Consider the following 20,359-nt stretch of genomic DNA (forward strand, 5'->3'; position numbering starts at 1 on the left):
GTTAGCCCTTGCATTTTAATGCTTGTGTCCCATCAGGAAATGCCACTGTGGCACCGTTTGGGTTTAGGAGGACATGCTGTAGTGCACAAAGGTGTATGGATCCAAACCTGAAATGTATCCACTGCTGCAGGACAGTGACACTGTGGTTTTCTGCTACAGATGGTCTTCATGACGTTCCAACAGGTAGAAAACAAGGTAACTTGTTCCAGTTGCCTAAAACAAGAGTACATAGAGATGTTTTCCAGTTTGCCTCAACAAATTGAACAGTTTATCTATGTGTCATGGCAGCTATTCCTGGCTTGTCATCTGTCTAAAGAGGTCTCTCTGGAATGGAGAAGTCTAGGACCCAGATAATTTAGTATTTTAGAAACATAGATCTTCTATGCAGGTCTCTTTGCCAGAGTTTCTGGACCCCTAAAACAGATCTTTCTCCTGCAGAGCTTTCTGAGGGAAACCCCAGGCACAGATTTGATGTTAGACATACAGTTTCTTTCCATATTGCTGATGTCTAATTCCTTCTGTGTCTTATTCCTGCAATTGCTTCTTGGGAAGATTTGTCTCTTGGATGCTTCCTTGCTGAAGTGTTAGTGACGGCTGATGCCCACACAGGCTTTAGGGGAGCATGAAGCCAGGAAAGCTGGAGGAAGCCTCCTCACTGACTCACTGCCTTTGACTGTGAGAAAGCAACCAATTTGCAGAGAGAAAATCTTTTTTAAAAAGTAGTCACCAATTTCAGACAATGCCAGAGCTTCCTCTCCTTCCTGACGTTGTGCTGGAGAAAGATTTTAAAGCAGAAGGTAATGGTCAAAGTATTATTTCTTTTCCCCATTTAGCTTCTTCAGCACAGCCAGAGAGGTTATCCTCAGTGCTTCATTATAGATAATCTAAATCTACTCCCTTGCAGTTTGAATCTATTCCCCCTTGTCCTGTCACTACATGCTCTTGTAAATAGTCTCTCTCCATCTGTTTTGTAGGCTCTCTTCAGGTGCTGAAGGCCACAGTTATGTCACCCCTAAACCTTCTCTTTTCCAGGCTGAACAACCCCAATTCTCTCAACCTTATATCAGATACAACAGTTTTTATGTTGCACAGTTTATTGTATGCAGCACTAATATTGTGGTTTATGTAGCACCAAGCTGGTTAGCCCATGGGGAGGATAGCTCATGTGATTCTTTAAAGATATCTCCATTCTGACTTGCTTTAAAAAATAAAAAAACCTTGTCACTACCTACTGGTTAGTGTTAGCTAAATTCTGTAAATTACTGGTAGTTAAGATCTGTAGGAAAACACCCCAAACTTAGGCAACTTTGCCTTTTTTCAAGAACAGTCAGTTTTCATCCTTCTGATCTTACTCCTAAAGATGAAGTACTAAAACAAAAATGTAGGGTTTTTTTTTCTGAATTAGTCAGCGCTGTGTTTTTATAGTTAGTGGCATGTCTTCTCTAGATTGTGCTCTACCAAAGAGAAGCAAATGATCTGTGTGGATATGTGTGGTTTCCCTGGGGATGCAATCCAGGGTGCCTAACAGATATACCTGCTTCTCCCATATTACAGTTTGTTACTATATTGGTGCTGGATGAATCACTGATGACCCTTTTTTCTGTCACTTTAGAGAACACAGAAGTATGTTCTGTTAGCAGTTCTTCAGGGTTTGTTTCAACATGTCACCACTGTTGGCTTTTTGTTTTCCACAAGTGCTGTTGTAGATCCTAGAAAATGGCACAAGTGAATTCCGTGAAAACTTTTTTCTAAATACTTATAATGGTAAAATCAGAGATTAAGATACTATATTGGATTTTCATGAAAAAGACCTTGCTTTATAAGTAATGGCTTATGATGTGACCCTTGGGGATAGTTGTGTACGGGGCCCAGAGTTGGACTCTGTGATTCTTCTGGATCCCTTCCAACTCAGCATATTCTGTGACTGTGACTTTACTGGACTGGGTACTTGGCCAGAGTGGCAGTAAAACCATATCTGTCAAATGGCAGGGAATGAAAGAATTCCCATGAGTCTGTAATCCCACACACACTCTGGGGAACACAACAGCAACAGATGTGGTGAAAGAGTTCTACTTAAATCAAGTTAACCATACTTTGGGGAAGAAGTTATAAATGTTTGTATTATTTTTGGTGCAGTACAATCTTGAGTGACATTTCTTATGACTGTACTGAGCAAGCAGTTCATTACTCTGGTGGATAGACTGTTTCACAAAGAAAGAAAATTTCCAAATTTTCTTTTCTTCAGTTTAACAACCAGTGATTCATTTAATATAATCAGTCAACCATGAAATGTGATTGCACAAAAATGAGATAAATACCATAGAAGAATATCCTTCTCCTTTTTCCCCTAGTCAGGGGGAGACAACTGCCTTGAAAGCAGTGGACAAAGTTATATGACTAGTGTACAAAAGTGAGTTAATGCCAGGTAGGAAACACAGAGCTTTGTGCAATCAGTGATATGCAATCTCAGAGTGAATGCTTAGGTGAGGTACTAGATAAGAGTGGTGTGATGTATTTGGAGACATAATGATAACTTTTCATCACCAACAGTGTATTTAGTTTCCTTTCAGTAGGATTATCAAAATATTCCTAAACAGTGAGCACAGTCCGGGAAACCATCTCTTCTGTCTAATCTGATTCAAGAAAGATCATCTCAAACCTGAATTCAGTTTATGATTTGATGCTTTCACATAAAATTATCCTGAAGCATATCCAGTCATTTTGCAACAAATTTAAAACTGCTTCCACAACATTCAGTGACATGCCAGTCATTGAACACAAGGAAGAGTGGTGCCAGTTAAAATGATGTAAAGAACTCCAGAAATAAATATACTCATTTTGTGACATAATTTCCCCCTATACCTCTCTTTCAGCTTTTCTTTCTCTCCAGCAAGCAATATCTCCCTTTACCTTGATGCAGTTCTTCTCCATTTACATTTGAGGCATGGGTCTTTCTCATTATGTTACTAAATGAGACGATTCAAGCTAAATTCACAGCTGTTGTTTTTAACCTGTTCTTGCTCACATATCTGCTGCATTTCAAACCTAAAGGTTTATGGTCAAAGCTCAGTAATGTTTTAGTTGGGTCTCACTCCATTGATTGATCCTTATTTTAGTTGGTGTAAAGCATTAATAAGGTTGAGCTTTAACATGGAATCCTTAGTGGGTGAAAACTGCTGCCTTTGATAACAAATCACAGGGAAGGGAAGCTGCCAGGGAGGATGTTACACTTTTTCACTGCTTTTGAGTGGACTCTTCAACTGCTTTGTCTGTTCTGTATTCAGGCTGGAACTGGTGGCCTTGAATTGTATCTCTCCTCATTACTTGTTTCTGCATCAGTGTCTTTTCCCCAGTCTTACACGTACTAAAGCAGCATAAAAAGTTCAGCAGCACTGGACAGCATTAATTATGTGTCTTGTTTTACCTAGGCTTTGCATGTATTTATGAAGGCTTTCTAGGAGCATAATTTAGTTAAGGCAGCCTTTTTCGTGCACCATGACTAAAAATCAATGTGAGACAGGTTTGTGAATTCTTATAAGACATTTATCCTCTCGGTCTTCTTGGAAGAGGAAATTAATTGTTTCACATTGACGAGTTAAGATTCCCATTGAGTGACTCCTGTCTTTTCTGTTTCAATCACTACTTTATGTAAAGGTGAGAGGGCTTTTTGGTGGCTTTGTGGTAGCCATAACACAGTTAATAGACTTAGAATAGTATTATAAAGTATTTTTGTGTTTCAATGTCAATACATTTACTACTTGAAAGAAATGAATGAGTACTAACAACTTTTCAGGCAGGTGAAACCTCAGGTGGCAATGACCCAGCTCCTGTCACTGCACTGGGCAGCCAGCTGGCATGTGTGCTCCATCCATGAACATTGGGACAGGGCATCCAAACAGGGCTGAAAAGAGCAGGCTTCTGGAGAATTTTGGAATATTTGTGTGACTGTATTAGCTGAGTGCAGTGTTTTTATATTGTAAGAGGAACAGTGATAAAGGAAAACAAGCTACACAATGATGTCTTCTGTAGGTTGTCTGTAAGAGGAAATGTGGAAAGTTGTTTTCCTTTATTTGAAGTGAATATAATACATCCATGGAACTGAAGCTCAGTAAAACTATTACCACTAGTAGTATGTATTCTTTCCTTACTGCCAAGTGCAGACAGTTAAATGAATTAGCCTGGCAAACTCTGATGTCTAAAATATAACAATATGCTTTTCCTAACTAATGTTTCTGAAGGTCTGAGTAATCACTGATTAAAGGCCATGCTGAAAGTATGATAGTAAGTAGCATAACTAATATAATCAGGTTAATGCAGTTACTGCTTTAGAGATGAAATAAACCTGTAAACCTGGTTAGTTTAAGAAAGTATCCATGCCCGTGTACATTGCTGTACTAAAAAAGTTAATACATAATATGGAACATAATCTCTATGATATCCATAGGTGATATAAATGTAGATTAGCAATCTTCAGGTTGAGCTTTGTTCGGGTGAATGTGAACTGGAATGTCATAAGGCCTAAAGAGTAATACAGAAACTATGCAGATTATAATTTCAATGTATTTGATTCTGCTAATGTTTATTAATAGTGAATTTTAATGAGTTAAGTATTTTAATTATTTATAAGCATAGACAAACAAGACATTAAAGATCATCTTTTGAATTTATAATCAAAAACAATAGAAACTTACATTCAGTTGACTTTTGCAATCATATTTGTGTTTCCTTGGATAAAAAAGCACAAATTTAAAAACCTGAAGTTTGAACGAACAGGAGAAATTTGTCTTTTTAAAGTCTTTTCAAACTTTGCAATATAACAGGACAAAAGTAGTAGCTAATTTAATAATTCAGAAGTCTTTTTGGAGTGAGCAGCTGAATGATTTTTTATGTGTTTCCACAGGTTTTCAATACATACTCTAATGAAGACTATGACAGGAGAAATGATGAAGTTGACCCAGTGGCTGCATCAGCTGAATATGAACTTGAGAAGCGTGTGGAAAAGCTGGAGCTCTTCCCAGTTGAACTGGAAAAAGGTACCATGTCTGTGTGCCATTTCCACTTCCTGTGACACTGACCTACAAGTTTGAGAAAGTCTACACATGCCTACAGAGCCTATCTTAAATTTCCATGAATTTGTTGTAGTCATCTTGGCTTTTTGGATTTCAGGAATTTTTCAGAGAGGAATTAAACCAGCAGCTCAGAGACAGGCAGATTTTACCATCTTAAGAGAATTGTTTTGTGACACACCATTAACATGATTTTACACAGTGTTTGATGTGATGTGTTCATTCTTCACTGGAGGAGTAAAAATCTTGTCTGCTCCTCATAAGACTGCAGATGATACTTTTTGTGTGTAATTAAAATGGTAGCCAAATATTATTTTTAAAGAAAGCAAAATAGTATTAGTGTTGCTGGCACAAAAAGCCAGAAGGAGCCAAAGCATGAATGTTTACCTACCAAATAACTGTAGAGATAAATGTAAGAAGTTTCTACTTTCTCTTGCCTTTTTCACAGATGAAGATGGACTTGGCATAAGCATTATTGGAATGGGAGTTGGAGCTGATGCAGGCCTCGAAAAACTGGGAATATTTGTCAAAACAGTAACAGAGGGTGGGACAGCAGAAAGAGATGGCAGGTAAACTAGCCTTTTATTTGGAAATTTTATCAGCAATAGTTACTATAAATTTTTTTCATGGGGAATAGTTGTTTGCTCAATGTATGTCATGGTAATCAAAGCTGTAAAGTTCATAAACTTCGTTGGTAAGGTTCAAATACCTCATGTGGTTATGAGAGGACACTAAATTGGTGCCATGAGTTTAAACTTTTAAAGAAGAACAAATTTCCCAAAGACATGTGTTTGTGACTACTGAGAACCCAGATGCTTTAGCATGAGTAAGGCTGCTGATTCCAAACACTGTGACACTTTTGAAGGTAGTTTAGATTCTAAAGGTGTTGAGCTCCCACCCGTTCTATTGGCTTCAAGTCAGCTTTAGAAAGGCAATACTTAAAAAAAAGATTCTATTCAACATTTCATTAATTGGTTTCTCTACATACATACATATTTGATGTCCTTACAAGGAGACCTTGGCAGGCTGGATGGATGTGTGAGGACAGCTGCATGAGGTACAATAAGGCAAAGGGCCAGGTGTTCTGCACTTGGGTCACAGCAACCCCAGGCACCACTACAGGCTGGGGGAGGAGCAGCTTGAGAACTGCTCAGCAGATCTGGATTTGGGGTGCTGGTTGGCAGGCAGCTGGGTATCAGCCAGTGTGTGCCCATGTGGCCAAGAAAGCCAAAGGCATCCTGGCCTGGATCAGCAATTGTGTGGGCAGCAGGACCGAGGTAGTGACTGTCCCCCATACCTGGCACTGGTGAGGCCACTCCTTGAGTACTGTGTGCAGCTCTAAGCCTTCCACTGCAGGAAAGACACTGAGGTGCTGGAGTGTGATCAGAGAAGGGGAACAAAGCTGGGAAGGGTCTGGAGCACAAGTCTGGTGAGGAGCAGTTGAGGGAGCTGGGGATGTTTAACCTGGAGAAAAGGAGGCTGGGGAGACCTTACCACAGTCTACAGCCATCTGAAAGGAGGCTGGAACCAGGTGGAGGTCGGTCTCTTCTGACATGTCTCAAGTGAAAGGAAATGGCCTTAAGTTGTCAGGTGAGGTTTAGATAAAATACTAGAGCTTTTTTTCAGTGGAAAAGGCATTAGAATAAGGTGCCCAGAAAGGTACTGGGGTCACTGTCTCCAGAAGGGTTGAAGAGGCATGGATGTAGCACTTGGGATGTGGTTTTGGAGCGATTGAGCTGCTTAGTTATGGCTGAGCTGGCTGGTCTTGGAAAATCTTTTCCAACCTTGATTATTCTGTGGTTAAGGAAATAATTTGTGTATCCAAATGTTTAAACTTTCACTAAATAAACTCCTTTCAACCTTACTAACGCAGACTGTTACTTTCTATTTTTTATTTTGAAGAGTCTTCTGCTCTGAAGACTCTAGTCTTCAGTTTTCGCACCTACAGCACTGAAAGTACATTAATTAATTAGAATAGGAAGCTGTACTATAAATCTTGCCCACTAAAGAAGTGAATTAGTATGTGTAGTCTTATGTGATGATAATATTAAACCTGCTTTGCTTCTAGAATTGCTTATTTGGTATGCTCAGGCTAAAGAATTCCTTTTCAATGTAAAATACTTCATATCATATGGGGCACAGTTATCTGTGTATTATATAACACCTGCCAATCTGTGTATTATACGATGCCTGCCAAAAGCAAACCAACCTCTTCTCATTAGGAGATAGAAAAAAACTTTACTATGTAGTCATTTAATAACGAAAAGGATTCTTAAAGAATTTCCAACCCGTACAATTTTTCATTTTGTCCCAGTGCTTAACTTTGTAAATTTTCATGCCAATAGAAAATTACTTCTCTGATATGTAAGCAATTAAATCAACTTAGCTGCATTCTTCTTTTCTGATTTAACCATTAATGTGTTGTTATATTAGTTATAAACAGTATGAAAATATTGTTTATAAGTAGGAGTGGGAATAAACTCTTAAGACATTGATGTTGTCTTCTAAAAAATATGTTGCAGTAACATGTTCCTTGTTGAACACTGCTAACTTTTCAGCCTGGCAAAAAGTTGTTCTGCTGTGGAAACCCCACAAAAATTTTAAAAAAATATTCGAAAAGGCATGGGGTTGCAAAGTTTAGTAACATTGCTCTGAAAGTACTGAAGTATATCATCTTCTAGATTGGGCTTAGAGGTATCTGTACAGATCTTGGCAATAAGATATCAAGTTGAAGGCCAAGTACTGGTTTAGCATAGGCTTAAAAATTATGAAGGGAAATGAAGAAGCTGATGCTTCAAGATGACATGATTATCCATTATTTAAATTTAAGTGAATGTTTTCTGAAGGATATGCTTGACCTCAGTTAGAAGGCATTAAGCTCACGACTGGTATTCTTTGTGAAATTCTCTGGTTGAAAATCAGTCACTCACTGCTGCTCTGTCATGATCTGTAATTTCTTTTCATCTCATTATTCACATGTTTGAGTGGGCTGCAGAAGTTAATGTTCCGTCACAAGTCTCTTCTTTCATTTCCCTAGATGGCATGTGAAAGGAACTTGTCAGCTGAGAAAAAATAATATAATTCTTTGACCATTCTAATATTTGTGTTGGTTTTCAACTGGCAGAATGTTCAGTCAGCTGAGAAATAGGACTCAGATTTTCTCTTTTAGACCCTAACTGATCATTCCCTTGGGAAAGGGATATATAATCCTCTCAGTCAGGACCAGACAGTTCTGCATAATAAAGTGTATCAACTGTGAGGGGTCCTGTTAAACTTCATCTTTATGAAAAGCCTACTTAATCATTAACACTGATAGCAAAACAAAGTCTCCTACCAGAAAATAAAACTATTTCAGCAGTTGCATCAGATATTCTGAATAATCTTCAACCAAGTTTTTCTGAAGCTACAATTTAAAGTGCTACAGTATCTGTAGGATAGTTTTTCTATTTTTTATTGAAAGACCTATCAAATTATGATATGAAGTAGTTATCTCCTATGGAAATACAAAATCTATGCAAAGGGGTTTCACAGTGATTTATCACCACTGGCTTGATTCATGTTTCTGTGGACAAACAGGTAGCATTTAGTTGTCTTATTTAATGGTTTTGTGTGCAATGGTTTTGTGTGTTAGCCAAGGAGGGTGCTTCAGGATGAATCCAAAGGCAAGCATGTGGTTAAGTATTAGGAGAGATTATTAATAGTGTGAAAAACATGAAATCATTCATTAGACTGAATATGGAAAATATTGTCTTTTCCTGGATCAATCAATCCATAGCTGCTTCTTTCAAATTATTGGGGCGATGAGTCATTAACTTTTTAAAGTATTTTGATAGCTTTGGGATAGTTTTGAAACATTACATAGCTCTTAACTTGGACTTGAGAAGTTGTCTCTGCACAAGTTAAATTTTTCAGGCATCATACAGAGCAATTGTACAAATAATTTGTTCAGCTTTAGTTGGTTCACTTCTGAAGTTGCTACTTTATTGTGATCTGCAGGCAGAGTTTAAAGTCATGAGCATTAGAAAATAATTGTAGAAGAATTACCAGTTTATGAATGATAAAAGCAATAAAATGTCTGTAATTCAGGGTTTGACAACCTGAGCCTAATTTATCATTCGTGTTTGAAATTAGATTTGAGGGACAGAGGAGGCCTGGAGCTCCTGTTGGAGTGAGCTCTAATGAGAAGGCTGCCCTTGGTGTGTTGATATGTGTGTGTGTTCATAATTTCACGATTATAAGCCGCACCATTTTGACTAAAATTTTGGTCTGAACTCGGAAGTGCGGCTTATAATCAGGTGCGGCTTATATGGACACAGAACGAAAAGTTGCTGTTTTAGTTTGGAGGACAAGTGTCTGCTGAGAAAGGCAGGAGCTTCTCTTTGAAATGGAGTTTTGGAGAACAGTGGCCATAAAAATGAGTTAGATGTTATTTTAGGAGCTAAACAAGAAAGAAGGAGAAACAAAATATGCCTAAAGGACAAATTGAATTTAACAAAATCAAGTTAGAGCCACTTATGAAGTTGCAGGCAGCAGTTCTCTAACATGATTTTTCATCACCTGAAATACACTGCCTATGTATCTGTATGAAAACTACAGGTCCACTGTGTGATGGTGTACAGTGGTGTTGCTTTCATCTCAAAGGAATTTGTTATTCCACCAAGAGGGTGACAGTTTCCCATTCAGTGGGCGCCAACTTCTAAAGAGTTATTTTCCAGGAACTCCTGTGGCCATCTGACTGCATCCTGTGTTTGCTAAGGTTAAAATGAAAAAAAAGTCAAAATTAGATAAATATTAATATGATTGCTGTATTGATCAAATTTTTCGGTGAAAATTGGAATAAACTTCTGAGATTAAAATGCCTAATATGATTTTCAAAATAGGAGTTTATAGGCTGCCTTTTTCAAGGGAGATCCTGCCTAGAACACAGTGACATTCTGTAGTGTGAGGCTGCCAGAGAATAAATACTGTATTTCTTATTCACCACTAGAATCCAAGGAATGGAAGATGCTGCTTGAACACATGTAAAACTGCAAAGCGTTTCCTCAGATTTGACAGAGAAATTAGTGCTCCAAGTCTAAATGCTTCAGCATTCTGTTTAAACCTCTGTTGTTTTTTGAAAAGAAATCTTCCTAATATATCCTGAAATGATAAATATATTGATTTAGGTATTTTCATATAATTACAATAGGATTTTTTCATAGTTGTTTCTTGGTTACTTTGTAAATTGTGTTGTTTGAATCAATAGAATCCATGTAAGTACTTGGAAATTGCTCCCTTTGACTAGTTCTGGATGTGTTTGTTTGGTTTTGATCTTGAAACTATTAGAGATCGTGCATTTCTAAAGAATAGTATAGCAGTCATCTTCCAGGGATTTGTAATCCAGATGAGTCTAGTGCCTGCTTTAGGGATTTTGTAGCAGTGCTTGCTTTAGATAAAAGCAGCATGGCTTTCATTCTGTCTTAACTTTTATGCATTAAACAGCGTAGCAGCTGTAAATAGATGTTTGGTTTCAAAAGGAGAGTCCTCATTGAAACAGTCCAAGGTTTTATGATTGTGTGCAGCAAGATCATGCTTACACTGGGAATTCATCTTTTTGGAACAAGTTACATGAAATATCTAAAGAGAGTATGTCACAATTGGATCTGATACGTAAGTTCTTTTCTCCACAGATGAGCAGGTTGTTTTAGTTAAATAGAACGTTTTTTTTCCATTAGCATGAAATGCCAGAGCTATGTCTTATGCTGTTTTTCAAGATTGGTTTAGGAAAGAATGATATAAGAGCTGTTAAAGTATCTCATTTAATTTAATTCATATGACAAATTCAAGAGTTTGTGTTGCTGTATTTCTAGACAAGGAAAGAGGCTGGATTATTAATTGAAGATATTAACTGCAATGGTAACTTTGAAGTTGGATTTATGAGATATCCATGTGCAAGGAATGATGCACTTTTCACATTTACCTCAATCATTTTATGACTGAGCTTTTGATTAAGGTCAAACTAGAAAGATCTCTCAGTGCTAAGTTTTGCTGAAAATTCACAAGAATTCATATAATTATTTATGCATTTGTGTTTTTCCCCTGAAAGGATCCAAGTGAATGACCAAATTGTGGAAGTTGATGGCATCAGTCTGGTTGGTGTTACACAAAATTTTGCTGCAACTGTTCTTAGAAACACCAAAGAGAAAGTCAGGTGAGTATTTTTGAACGAAAAAAGAAATTTTTATTTAATACTTAAGATTACTTGGCTTCCTTCACAGGCTTTTCAGTTTGCCCAGGTAGAATTAGGGGGTTTTGGTCTCTGTGTCTTCTCTCTTTTGATCCCTAGAGAGGGATCAAATACAGTATTACAGTTTTGTTTTGGCTTAGATTTTTAAAATATTTCCACCAAGACAAGCTGAAATAGCAGACAGACGATGACTATGCTCTTGATCACTAGTCTAGATGTTCATGGACTTCAAGGAGTTTGGGGTGATGAAGCTCATGGGTGTTGGTCAGATGGGAGCTGCTGGCAGTGATCACTTCCTTGCTCCACCCATGAGCACACTGACCGTGTTCCTGCTCCAGGGTTGGGGCAGGAGGAGATGAGCACTCTGGTCTCTCAGATGCCACCTCAGCACAGAGCAGAGAGAGTATTGGATGCAGTAGTGAGAACAGCTACCAAATTGAGGAAAGTAACCAGTATTGATTAACTGAGCTCCCAGCACCATCTGTGGGTTTCTCTCTGCACCTATACAGTGGTTCATTGAAAGGTGTCCCTGTAAAAATCCATAAAATAATGAACAGACTAGAAAATGTAACATATAATGGAAGTGTGCTTCTGAACTTGTGTTAAAATGAGTGCAAAGCTGTAAAATGTCATTAAGAAGAACATTGTTTTGCTAGAAATGGTTTGCCATTTAAAAACTCGTGCAGTCACCTAGTTTTTTCAATAGCTTGTTGATTTCAGTAAAGATTCAACTCTACAAAAATATCTTTGGCGTTATTGTAAAAGCAGCAGCCATTCTGCAGTCACCATTTGGTTCTCTTTCAATATCTTCTCTAGGGAGTACAACTGAATTCTTTAATTAATGAGTTCAGAGCTGACTTCTTTTGAACCATGACTAAACTATGGGTAGTAATATATACAGACCCCCCTCAGATGGTGCTACTGTATGTTGGTGTGCACACTTCCACTGTAATTCCATAGCTGATCCTGCATGACATTGCGAAATAATGCTGGGGTGTGGATTCTGCGAAGAATCTTGGAGGTGGCAGTCTTTTATTTAAGAGAGGTTATTTGGAAAAAAAAAATAGAAACTGTAGTGTTATTATAGGTGAGTGTATTTTTGTGTAACATTTACATTTGAAGTTACACCATTACTATTTCTGCAAATACTCACACATGCTGTGAGTGTTCCTGCTGACTAAACTATGAAAATGAGTATATACTTTATTAGGTTTTCTACAGCTGGGACCTTAAAACATAGAATCCTTATGACAGAGAATAATGTGTTCCTGTGTTTCGGTACACAGAGCAAATGTTATGTATATTCTGTGTTTGATGTTCTAGTTCAAAAGGAAAAAGGAAAAAAGAAAGCTCTCACATAAAACATGTGTATTGTATACATTTAGAACCAGCTTAGTTTGTGTAATTATTACTGCATAAGTTATAGAATAGAATACTTGCTTCCATGGGGAAATAATGGAGGAAGGAACAAACATAAAATGATTTTCACACAGAGCTCCCACAGTCTTCTCTCAGGAAATAAATTATGGTGAGACTGGTTGCAATCTAGATCCTTGTCACAAAATAGTAAACTACTGAATGAAATGAAAAAGTATTTCTTCATTGTTGTTGAGCTCACATTTTGAAGTGTACTGTGTATCCTGTGCACTGGGATCAATGGCTTCTGACAGGTCTCATTTACCAAAGAGTATTTGAGTTTCTACTATTTTCTTGTAAGATTAAGATACTGAGTTTTCATGGAAAAAATGACCTGGTGTGTTAGTGTCAAAACTAGATTTAAAAAAACATAAAATAATATTCAGTTAACAATAAATTTTAAGCGCTCTATGAGCTACATTATAAAATAATACTAAATTACAGTAATTTCACGACTATAAGGCGCACCCTTTTGACTAAAATTTTCCCCCAAACCCGGAAGTGCACCTTATAGTCTGGTGCGCCTTATTCTGATGGACAAAGTTCAGAAATTTGCCTACCCGGAAGTGAGAGCTGCGAGCCGTGGGGGGAGCCGGCAGGGCCACGGCTTGCCAGGTGGAGGCGGGGCGGAGCAGCGGCGGGCACGCCCCGGCCCCGTGGAGGCAGGACGGTCCCTCCAGAGGCACCCCAGGCCCTGTGGAGAGGCGGCACGGAGGGAGCGGCGGCCATAGCCCAGCCCCACTGGTACAGACGGGCCTAGGGGCCCGCGGCACACGCCCCTGCCAGGTACAGGCGGGCCCGAGGGCCAATGGCTGCCAGGTTGAGGTGGGGCCTCATCCAACACCCGCACGGAGGGAGCTGGGGCGGAACCTCACTGCAAAAAAAAGTGCACCTTATAGTCCGGTGCCGCCTTATATGATCTACAAAGTGCGAATTTTGCCGACTCCCCAGGGGGTGCGCCTTATAGTCCGGTGTGCCTTATGGTCGTGAAATTACTGTAATAACGTATACATAAAGAGCATACTGTGTTGTTAGCAGTATCTTACTAATGTGTATTTCTAATTAGATGAAAGAAATGGGTAGGATTTGGTACAACTTCCTTAACTTAGTGGAAAATAATGCTTAGAAAGACTACTTTCTGCTTTATGTAAGCCAGATGAGAAGCACATTATTTTTTCCCTGGTTTGTGGTAGGCTGGGAGTGAGACTTGACAAGGTACCCAAGCCTTGTGTGGCACAGGCTCATGCTTATCTTCTGCACCAGTTCTGGACAGTTTTGTTGCCTGATGCTCTACATTGGTTTTAGTTGCACAAAATGAAAAATGGTTCCAGAACACTGGTTTTTTGGAGACAGATATTTCAGGATGCTTGACATTTTGGCTTCAATACAGGTTTGAACATTTGCTTGTAAAGAAAGCAAGAGCTAATATTGATGAATTTAGGTATGAAAGGAAAGAATGTATTTTTAACTTCCTGACTGTTTTTCTTTTGATATATGACAAAAGAGCCCTGCCTGCTGCATGTTTTGTAGAGAGAACAATTGGTTTCTGGCAGATCCTCTTTCCTGCTGTGTTAGAACTAGGATGGAGAATCCCTCATCTCCGCCCTCTTTGGCAGACAGTGACAACCTCTGCACTTGTACTGCTCCAGGACATTAGGGACAACATGGGAGGGTCTGCTGGGGCAAAATGCCTTTCTAGCATTTCTAGCATCCAGCTGTCAGCTCCTGCCTGTTGGCAGTGCAGGGAGCAGTGCAGGGAGCAGTGCTCCTGCCCTGTGAGTGCACACTGCCATGGCAGCTGCCGTTAGTGATCCGTATCACTGGGAAGGCAGGAGCAGGGGAAGAGGTTGCTGCTTCATAATCCCCTCCTGCCTTTCCTGTGGGGAATGGCCCAGCTGAGCTGCCAGTGTGTGGGCAGTGTACAAGCATACCTCACCTGATCCAAGGCAAGGCAGCTTCACCAATCCTTCCTGCACAGGAGGAGTCACGTTCGCACTCACTCACGAATCTGCTGTTCAATAGTGTCAGCTTGATGGGGTTTATAGAACTGCTTTAATAAGCACAGTTATCTTTGTGATCACAGCATACAAAATCTGTGCCTTTCTTCTGCCTGGTGTCCTGTACACACAGAGATTTGTGTGTCTTTCACTGGCGTTACTTCACGTTTATATCCCACTGCATTACGTATCTGAAGTCGTTTTGTCCTTAATCTAGTCGAACTGCGTGCTGGTTTTCATAGCAGGGTTTATTATGTGAGATCAGTTGTAAAGAAAGGACATTCATGAATATAATGACATTAAAGCCACTTCTTAATTCTTTGCAATAAATACAGTCAATACCTCTTCAGAGAACTTGCATAATACCCATACTTACTGATTTATTTTTCTCCTTTGAGCCTTCTGAACACTTTGAATGATACTGACAGTGGAGGTCGTTGACCTAGAATGGATTTTTGCAATTTTTCTACCAGAAAAGATGTATCCAGACTGTCTGTAGCTGACACAGTAAAGAATTTGTGAAAATGAGGACATGGCTTTTACCTTTTGAACTGTTCTAGGTGGGGCTGAGAGGAGGTGAAAGAAGAACAAACAAACATAAGCATGTACGGTTATTTTATCCGTTGTTTACAGTGTTGGATTATCCAGCAGAGTCATCATACCATAATGAAAGATCATGGGCTCAACCAATTTGACTTCTACAGTGATAATAAATTAAATTATTCTTTCTTAAAATGTTTTCTAGAAAGATAATCATTATCCAGCAGATGTACTCTGGTAGCCTATGAGGCAAAGGAAAGAGATGGAATTCTTTCATAATCCCAGCTGGCAATCAGCTTCTGTTTTTCAGGATGAGAATTAGTGTCCTCGTGACTCTAATCAGGCAAATACAACTATGAATGCTATTTCAATTGATGTAAATATCGAGTCTTTTTTATAATTTTATATAACTGTTTAGTTTACTAATATCTCATATTAGTGGATTTCAGAATTTGATTATGTACAGGAGGGATTTGAAATGTGTGTTGTTTTCAATATTGTTGAGTGTTGCCCCTGCTCTAAGATTAATGGCTCAGAGGGCACTGCCACACTAATACCACTAATTGTTCTGTGCTTCTTTTGACCCCATTTAGGATGTAATCCATCAGCTTGAAGTTTGCAAGTGGTGCCTGCAGTCAAAAAAGATAGGATAAGGAGACAGCTTGATAGTGGGAATCCTATCCTGTCATGGAGTTTCTCCTGTGTTATTTTGCTTGCAGTCTCCCCATGGACTGTGATGTTGAGTATCAGACCTATTCTTTAAAGCTGTTTGGGTGATGTTAAACCTTTATGACCATACTTTCTTCCCTTGTTCATCATAATGAGAGGGTTCTGGGAGACCCTATGGTCTCCACCAAAAAAAGCTCACTCAGAGAGCTGTATGCCTTCAGGGATTTTTTTTCCCTTGCACATATTCACAAGAGAAAAAATCTAGTTTTTTCACAGAGGAAACTTTATCCTTTTATCATGCTTACTTGAATACAAATATTTGTGCTCACACAGCTCTGGGAAAGGCAGGATCCCAGGAAAGGAGGACATGTTTCTTGGAAGATTTACTGCATTTATAAGGAGAAAGGGTCTTGCACGAGAGAGTCATCAGAAAATCCCAGTACTGCTGCTTGTATGCTTCTAGTATTATTACTTTCCTCTGAAAGGTTGCTTTTAAGGAAGTTAACCAAATTCAGTGTTTTACTGGAGAGGCAAATTTTAAATTCTCTGTCCTGCTCCATATCCTGTTGTATGAATGTGACTAAACATTTTCTCGGCTTTCCAAACTGTTGCTAGGCACTGAGCGGGTGCTCTCATGGTGCTTTCTGAATCAGTTCTTGACTTTTTTTAGGGAACCATGCAGAACCTGTGCAAAACCTGTTTGATGTATCATGGCTTGTACCACCACGAAAGTTATTAATTGTTTTGATTCTAACCTGCCAGTGAGTTTACCTTCTTTTGTTTATTTCAATTCTGCTGAAATGCATCAAAGTCTTTCTGTCTTAAATAATTGGTTAGCCAATTTTGCTCTGTCTGATTAATCTTCTAGATCATTAAAGAGTATATTTCAACAACAGTGCAACTATCCAGCCTTCTGGCTTTTCACTTATAACTATTCTCTATTCTAATAAAGAATAATTTATTGCCATTTTTTGTTTTTTCTTATCTGGAAAGTTTAAATTCAAAGCAGGGTTCTGTCTCAACTCCCAATTAGTTCAAAACCTAATTTTTTTATCTCTTACTAAACTGAAAATGCAATCTTTCTTACAAATTTTTATTTTTATGTAGCTCTTATACAAGGAGCAATTAAAGGGTGAAAAGTAAAAATAATTGATTGTTCATTAGTATCAACTTGAAATGTCATTTATTCCTTCATCAGCTAATTCCTCACCCCTGAGCTCTTCTTGAGCTGAATGTTTTCTGAAAAATACACTGAAAATAGTATTTGCATGCCTGCTGTTAGTTTTGTTTGCCATCACACCATCTGGAAAGGCGGTTTATACAGTCAGATCTTTGCAAGAGCTGAGGCTGTAGGGGACAGATGAAGTCTGCCTCAGGACCTAGCCAGCAGCAGTGTGCCCTGATGGGAATGCTGTTGTTGACAGCAACACCGAACAGCGTGCCTTTGCTGTGACTCCTTTGTCTAGGTAATCATCTTCTCTTCTCCCAGTGTGAATGCCTGTGCAGATTTCCTTTTGCTCCTACCTGCCTGTGCTCTTACCCTGTGAAACAGCAGAGTCCTTTAAAATTTGCAGGCATTCTCTATAGTGCAGATCCACATTGTGGTAAAGGCAGGACTGCTAATTACTGGGTAATGAGACAGGACCCAAAGCAAAAAATACCACACTCCATGTCTGCTTCAGAGGGCTGGGTTATGTTATCTGTTTTCTGACTGGGAGTTGTGGTTTTGTTCTTCCTTTCCTTGTCATTTATTTTTCCTTGAATCCAAGTGCCAGAGCTGAGGAGATAAAAAGAGAACTGGAACTTCATGCTGGGCTATTTCAGAAACCATGTGTGCTTGGTGCACTTTCTGCTTCTTAGATAAACCTGAATTGTGGATCCTGCAGAAATGAAATGTATGGTGCTGTGTGCCAAAATAGTGTAAATTTCTCCTGGTTAATCCACTATGGCTATACTAAAGATTCCATAATATATTTTCTTTCTGGTTTCTGTAAAGTACTCTTACAAGCACTGGTAATTGTCCTGTAAGTCTACCAGGGGCAGTGTGCTGAACATGAAAAATTACTCAAGAGTCCTCTGACACCTTAGCATGGGTGAGATAAGACTGCATTCGTCACTGCTTAGCTGGTTTGTATTCCTTGGCTGTGCCTCTGTAGCAGGCAAACTGTGCCTTGGACTGTTCTTTGTGCTGGGGCCAGCTGGCACCATAGTGGTCAGTGCTCCTACCCTTAAAGAGTTGTACCTTTCTGAGCAGTGTGGCCATATCCAAATTGTCCATTGGAAACATCCAAGCTGACTCCTGGCCTTTGCTAACTCCTGGAGTGTGCCTGAGTATTCTTTAGTAGAATATTAGTTAACTTGGGTCAAACTGTTTCCAAGACTGAGTGATGTAATATGATTTTAATATGATGACCAGTTACTAGTACTTGGAAGCATTCCCTGGCACTGTGTAATTTACTGGCATAAACATAACCCCTGTGTCCTGAACTCTTGCTAATTTTTATGGCAGTTTTTTTTCTCAAAATATTTGCGCATTTGGACAGGAATTGTATGTTTGAGTGTGGAGTATATAAAGAAATCTTCATTTAAATATTTTGTCTGAATTATAAACTATTTTTCTAATTATTGGAGCATGGCTTTTAAAAGTAAGTAAACATGAGTCTCTTAAAAGCAAGTATAGCATGAATGAGTAAGGTTCAGTGGGGCTGGATTTCATTAGGAGCAACTTTTCGTGGAAAAAGGAACAACTTGACAGGTTTTGAATCAGTTCATCCTCAACTAGGTTGGATCTAAACATAAACTACTAACCCTGAAACTGAAATATCATAATATATGTTTATTTAGCTAATTTTTTTTCACTCCTTCATCCAAGATATTATTTTGTGGAAGCTCCCACACAGTTTTGGTGCACCTTGATTAATGGGAAACAACATTGTGAGAGCTGGGCAGAAATAGCTGCTGTTCATCCTTACAGGATAATTCACCACACTGTAGTGATGATGCTGTAGGAGCATTTGGCTGGACTGTGCTGTGAGGATGGTCTACCTTGCCTAAAATCTGGATCATGCAATCATCCAGATTAGGGACTTGATCTGAACTCAGAAGTTTACTTGTGACCTGTCTGTATTTTCTTCCTGGATTTCTTTCCTGTGGATACCAGTAAGAGTAAGGAAAGACAGATCTCACCTCAGAAAGCAATCTGGTTTTTTTAGAAACATGGCCTACTGGCACTTGTACCTTTTGACCAGAGGTGACTGCATTCAGGTATGTTAAAGCACAGATTTACAAATGTGTTTCTTTGAAGTGGGCATTCACATATGAATCATGTGGTAATAGCAAATGCTGATTAAATTATCACCCTGTAATCAAGGGAACCTTTTAGCAAGGATTGTGTTGGAATACTGTCAGGCTGTCTGGAAAGAGATGGAATTGATTCTTAACATGCACTCTCAGAAGAACAGAGCAATGTAAGGACCAGAATCTGGAGAGGTGCCAAAACATTGAATCCCTTGGCAAATTATGAAGTACTCTTGAGTAAAGCTAATGTGTCAGTGAGGCCCTAGACTAGAATTGATTTCTGGAGGAATAATTAATCTAAGTGCATTGATATTATTGTGTGGGTTTTTTACGTGACTTCCTAATTGTCTGACTCAATATCCATTTAGTGTTGATAGTAGCATAGTTTATCAGGGGCTTCTATCCAAGATGCTCTGGAGAGTTTGCTGAGGCTTTTCTGATGCTTGATCTGGGATTTTGCTGCTCATCCTCCTGTACCACTGATACCACAGTTTGCCCAAGAGGCCAACCACATCCAGGGTCAACACCAAAAGAGGAATGGCCATCAAAGTGAGGGAGGTGATTCTGCCGCTCTTCTTTGCCTTGTGAGACCCCAGCTGCAGTGCTGCATCCAGCTCTGGGGTCCTCAGCACAGGACAGACATGGACTTGTCACTGTGGGTCCTGAGGAAGCCACAGAGTTGATCAGAGGACTGGAGCCTCTCCTGGAGACAGGTTGAGAGTGCTGGAATTGTTCTGCCTGGAGAAGCAGACTCTGAGGAGACTTTATAGTACCTTCCAGTAATGGAAGGGGCTTTTAAAAAAGAGGTAGAGTGACTTTTTATACAGATCATGATAGGACAAGGGGGAGTGGTTTTTAAACTAAAAGAGGAGAGATTTGTGTTAGAGATTAGAAAAGTTCTTTACTCACAGGATAGTGAGGCCCTGGAACAGGTTTCTCAGAAAATTTGTGGCTGCCTCATCCCTGGAACTGTTCAAGGCCAGGTTGAATGGGGGGCCCTGAGCAACCTGATTTAGTGGAAGGTGTCCCTGCTCATGTCCCTTCCAATCCAAAGTGGTAAGTTGAAGTCCTGCTGTCTGTCTTTAAATTCAGGGTACTTTACTTCATCCTGGGTGTGGGGACAAGGATAGAGGCTGTAGAACTCTGCA

General features: G+C 39.2%; 1 protein-coding gene across 6 annotated transcripts in view; it reads left to right on the forward strand.

The window, feature by feature from the left end:
* PPP1R9A (protein phosphatase 1 regulatory subunit 9A) overlaps positions 1-20,359 on the forward strand; it is a 136,418-nt gene that overhangs the window by 65,107 nt on the left and 50,952 nt on the right. For all 6 annotated transcript variants that reach the window (XM_033073621.2, XM_033073612.2, XM_033073627.2 and 3 more), the window contains exons 3-5: positions 4,901-5,033; positions 5,515-5,635; positions 11,152-11,256. In XM_033073621.2, coding sequence (XP_032929512.1) covers positions 4,901-5,033; positions 5,515-5,635; positions 11,152-11,256 — 359 coding nt within the window. The remainder of the gene's footprint in view (positions 1-4,900; positions 5,034-5,514; positions 5,636-11,151; positions 11,257-20,359) is intronic.

Source organism: Catharus ustulatus, chromosome 1 (genome assembly GCF_009819885.2).
Source record: "Catharus ustulatus isolate bCatUst1 chromosome 1, bCatUst1.pri.v2, whole genome shotgun sequence".
Classification (NCBI taxonomy): Eukaryota; Metazoa; Chordata; class Aves; order Passeriformes; family Turdidae; genus Catharus; species Catharus ustulatus.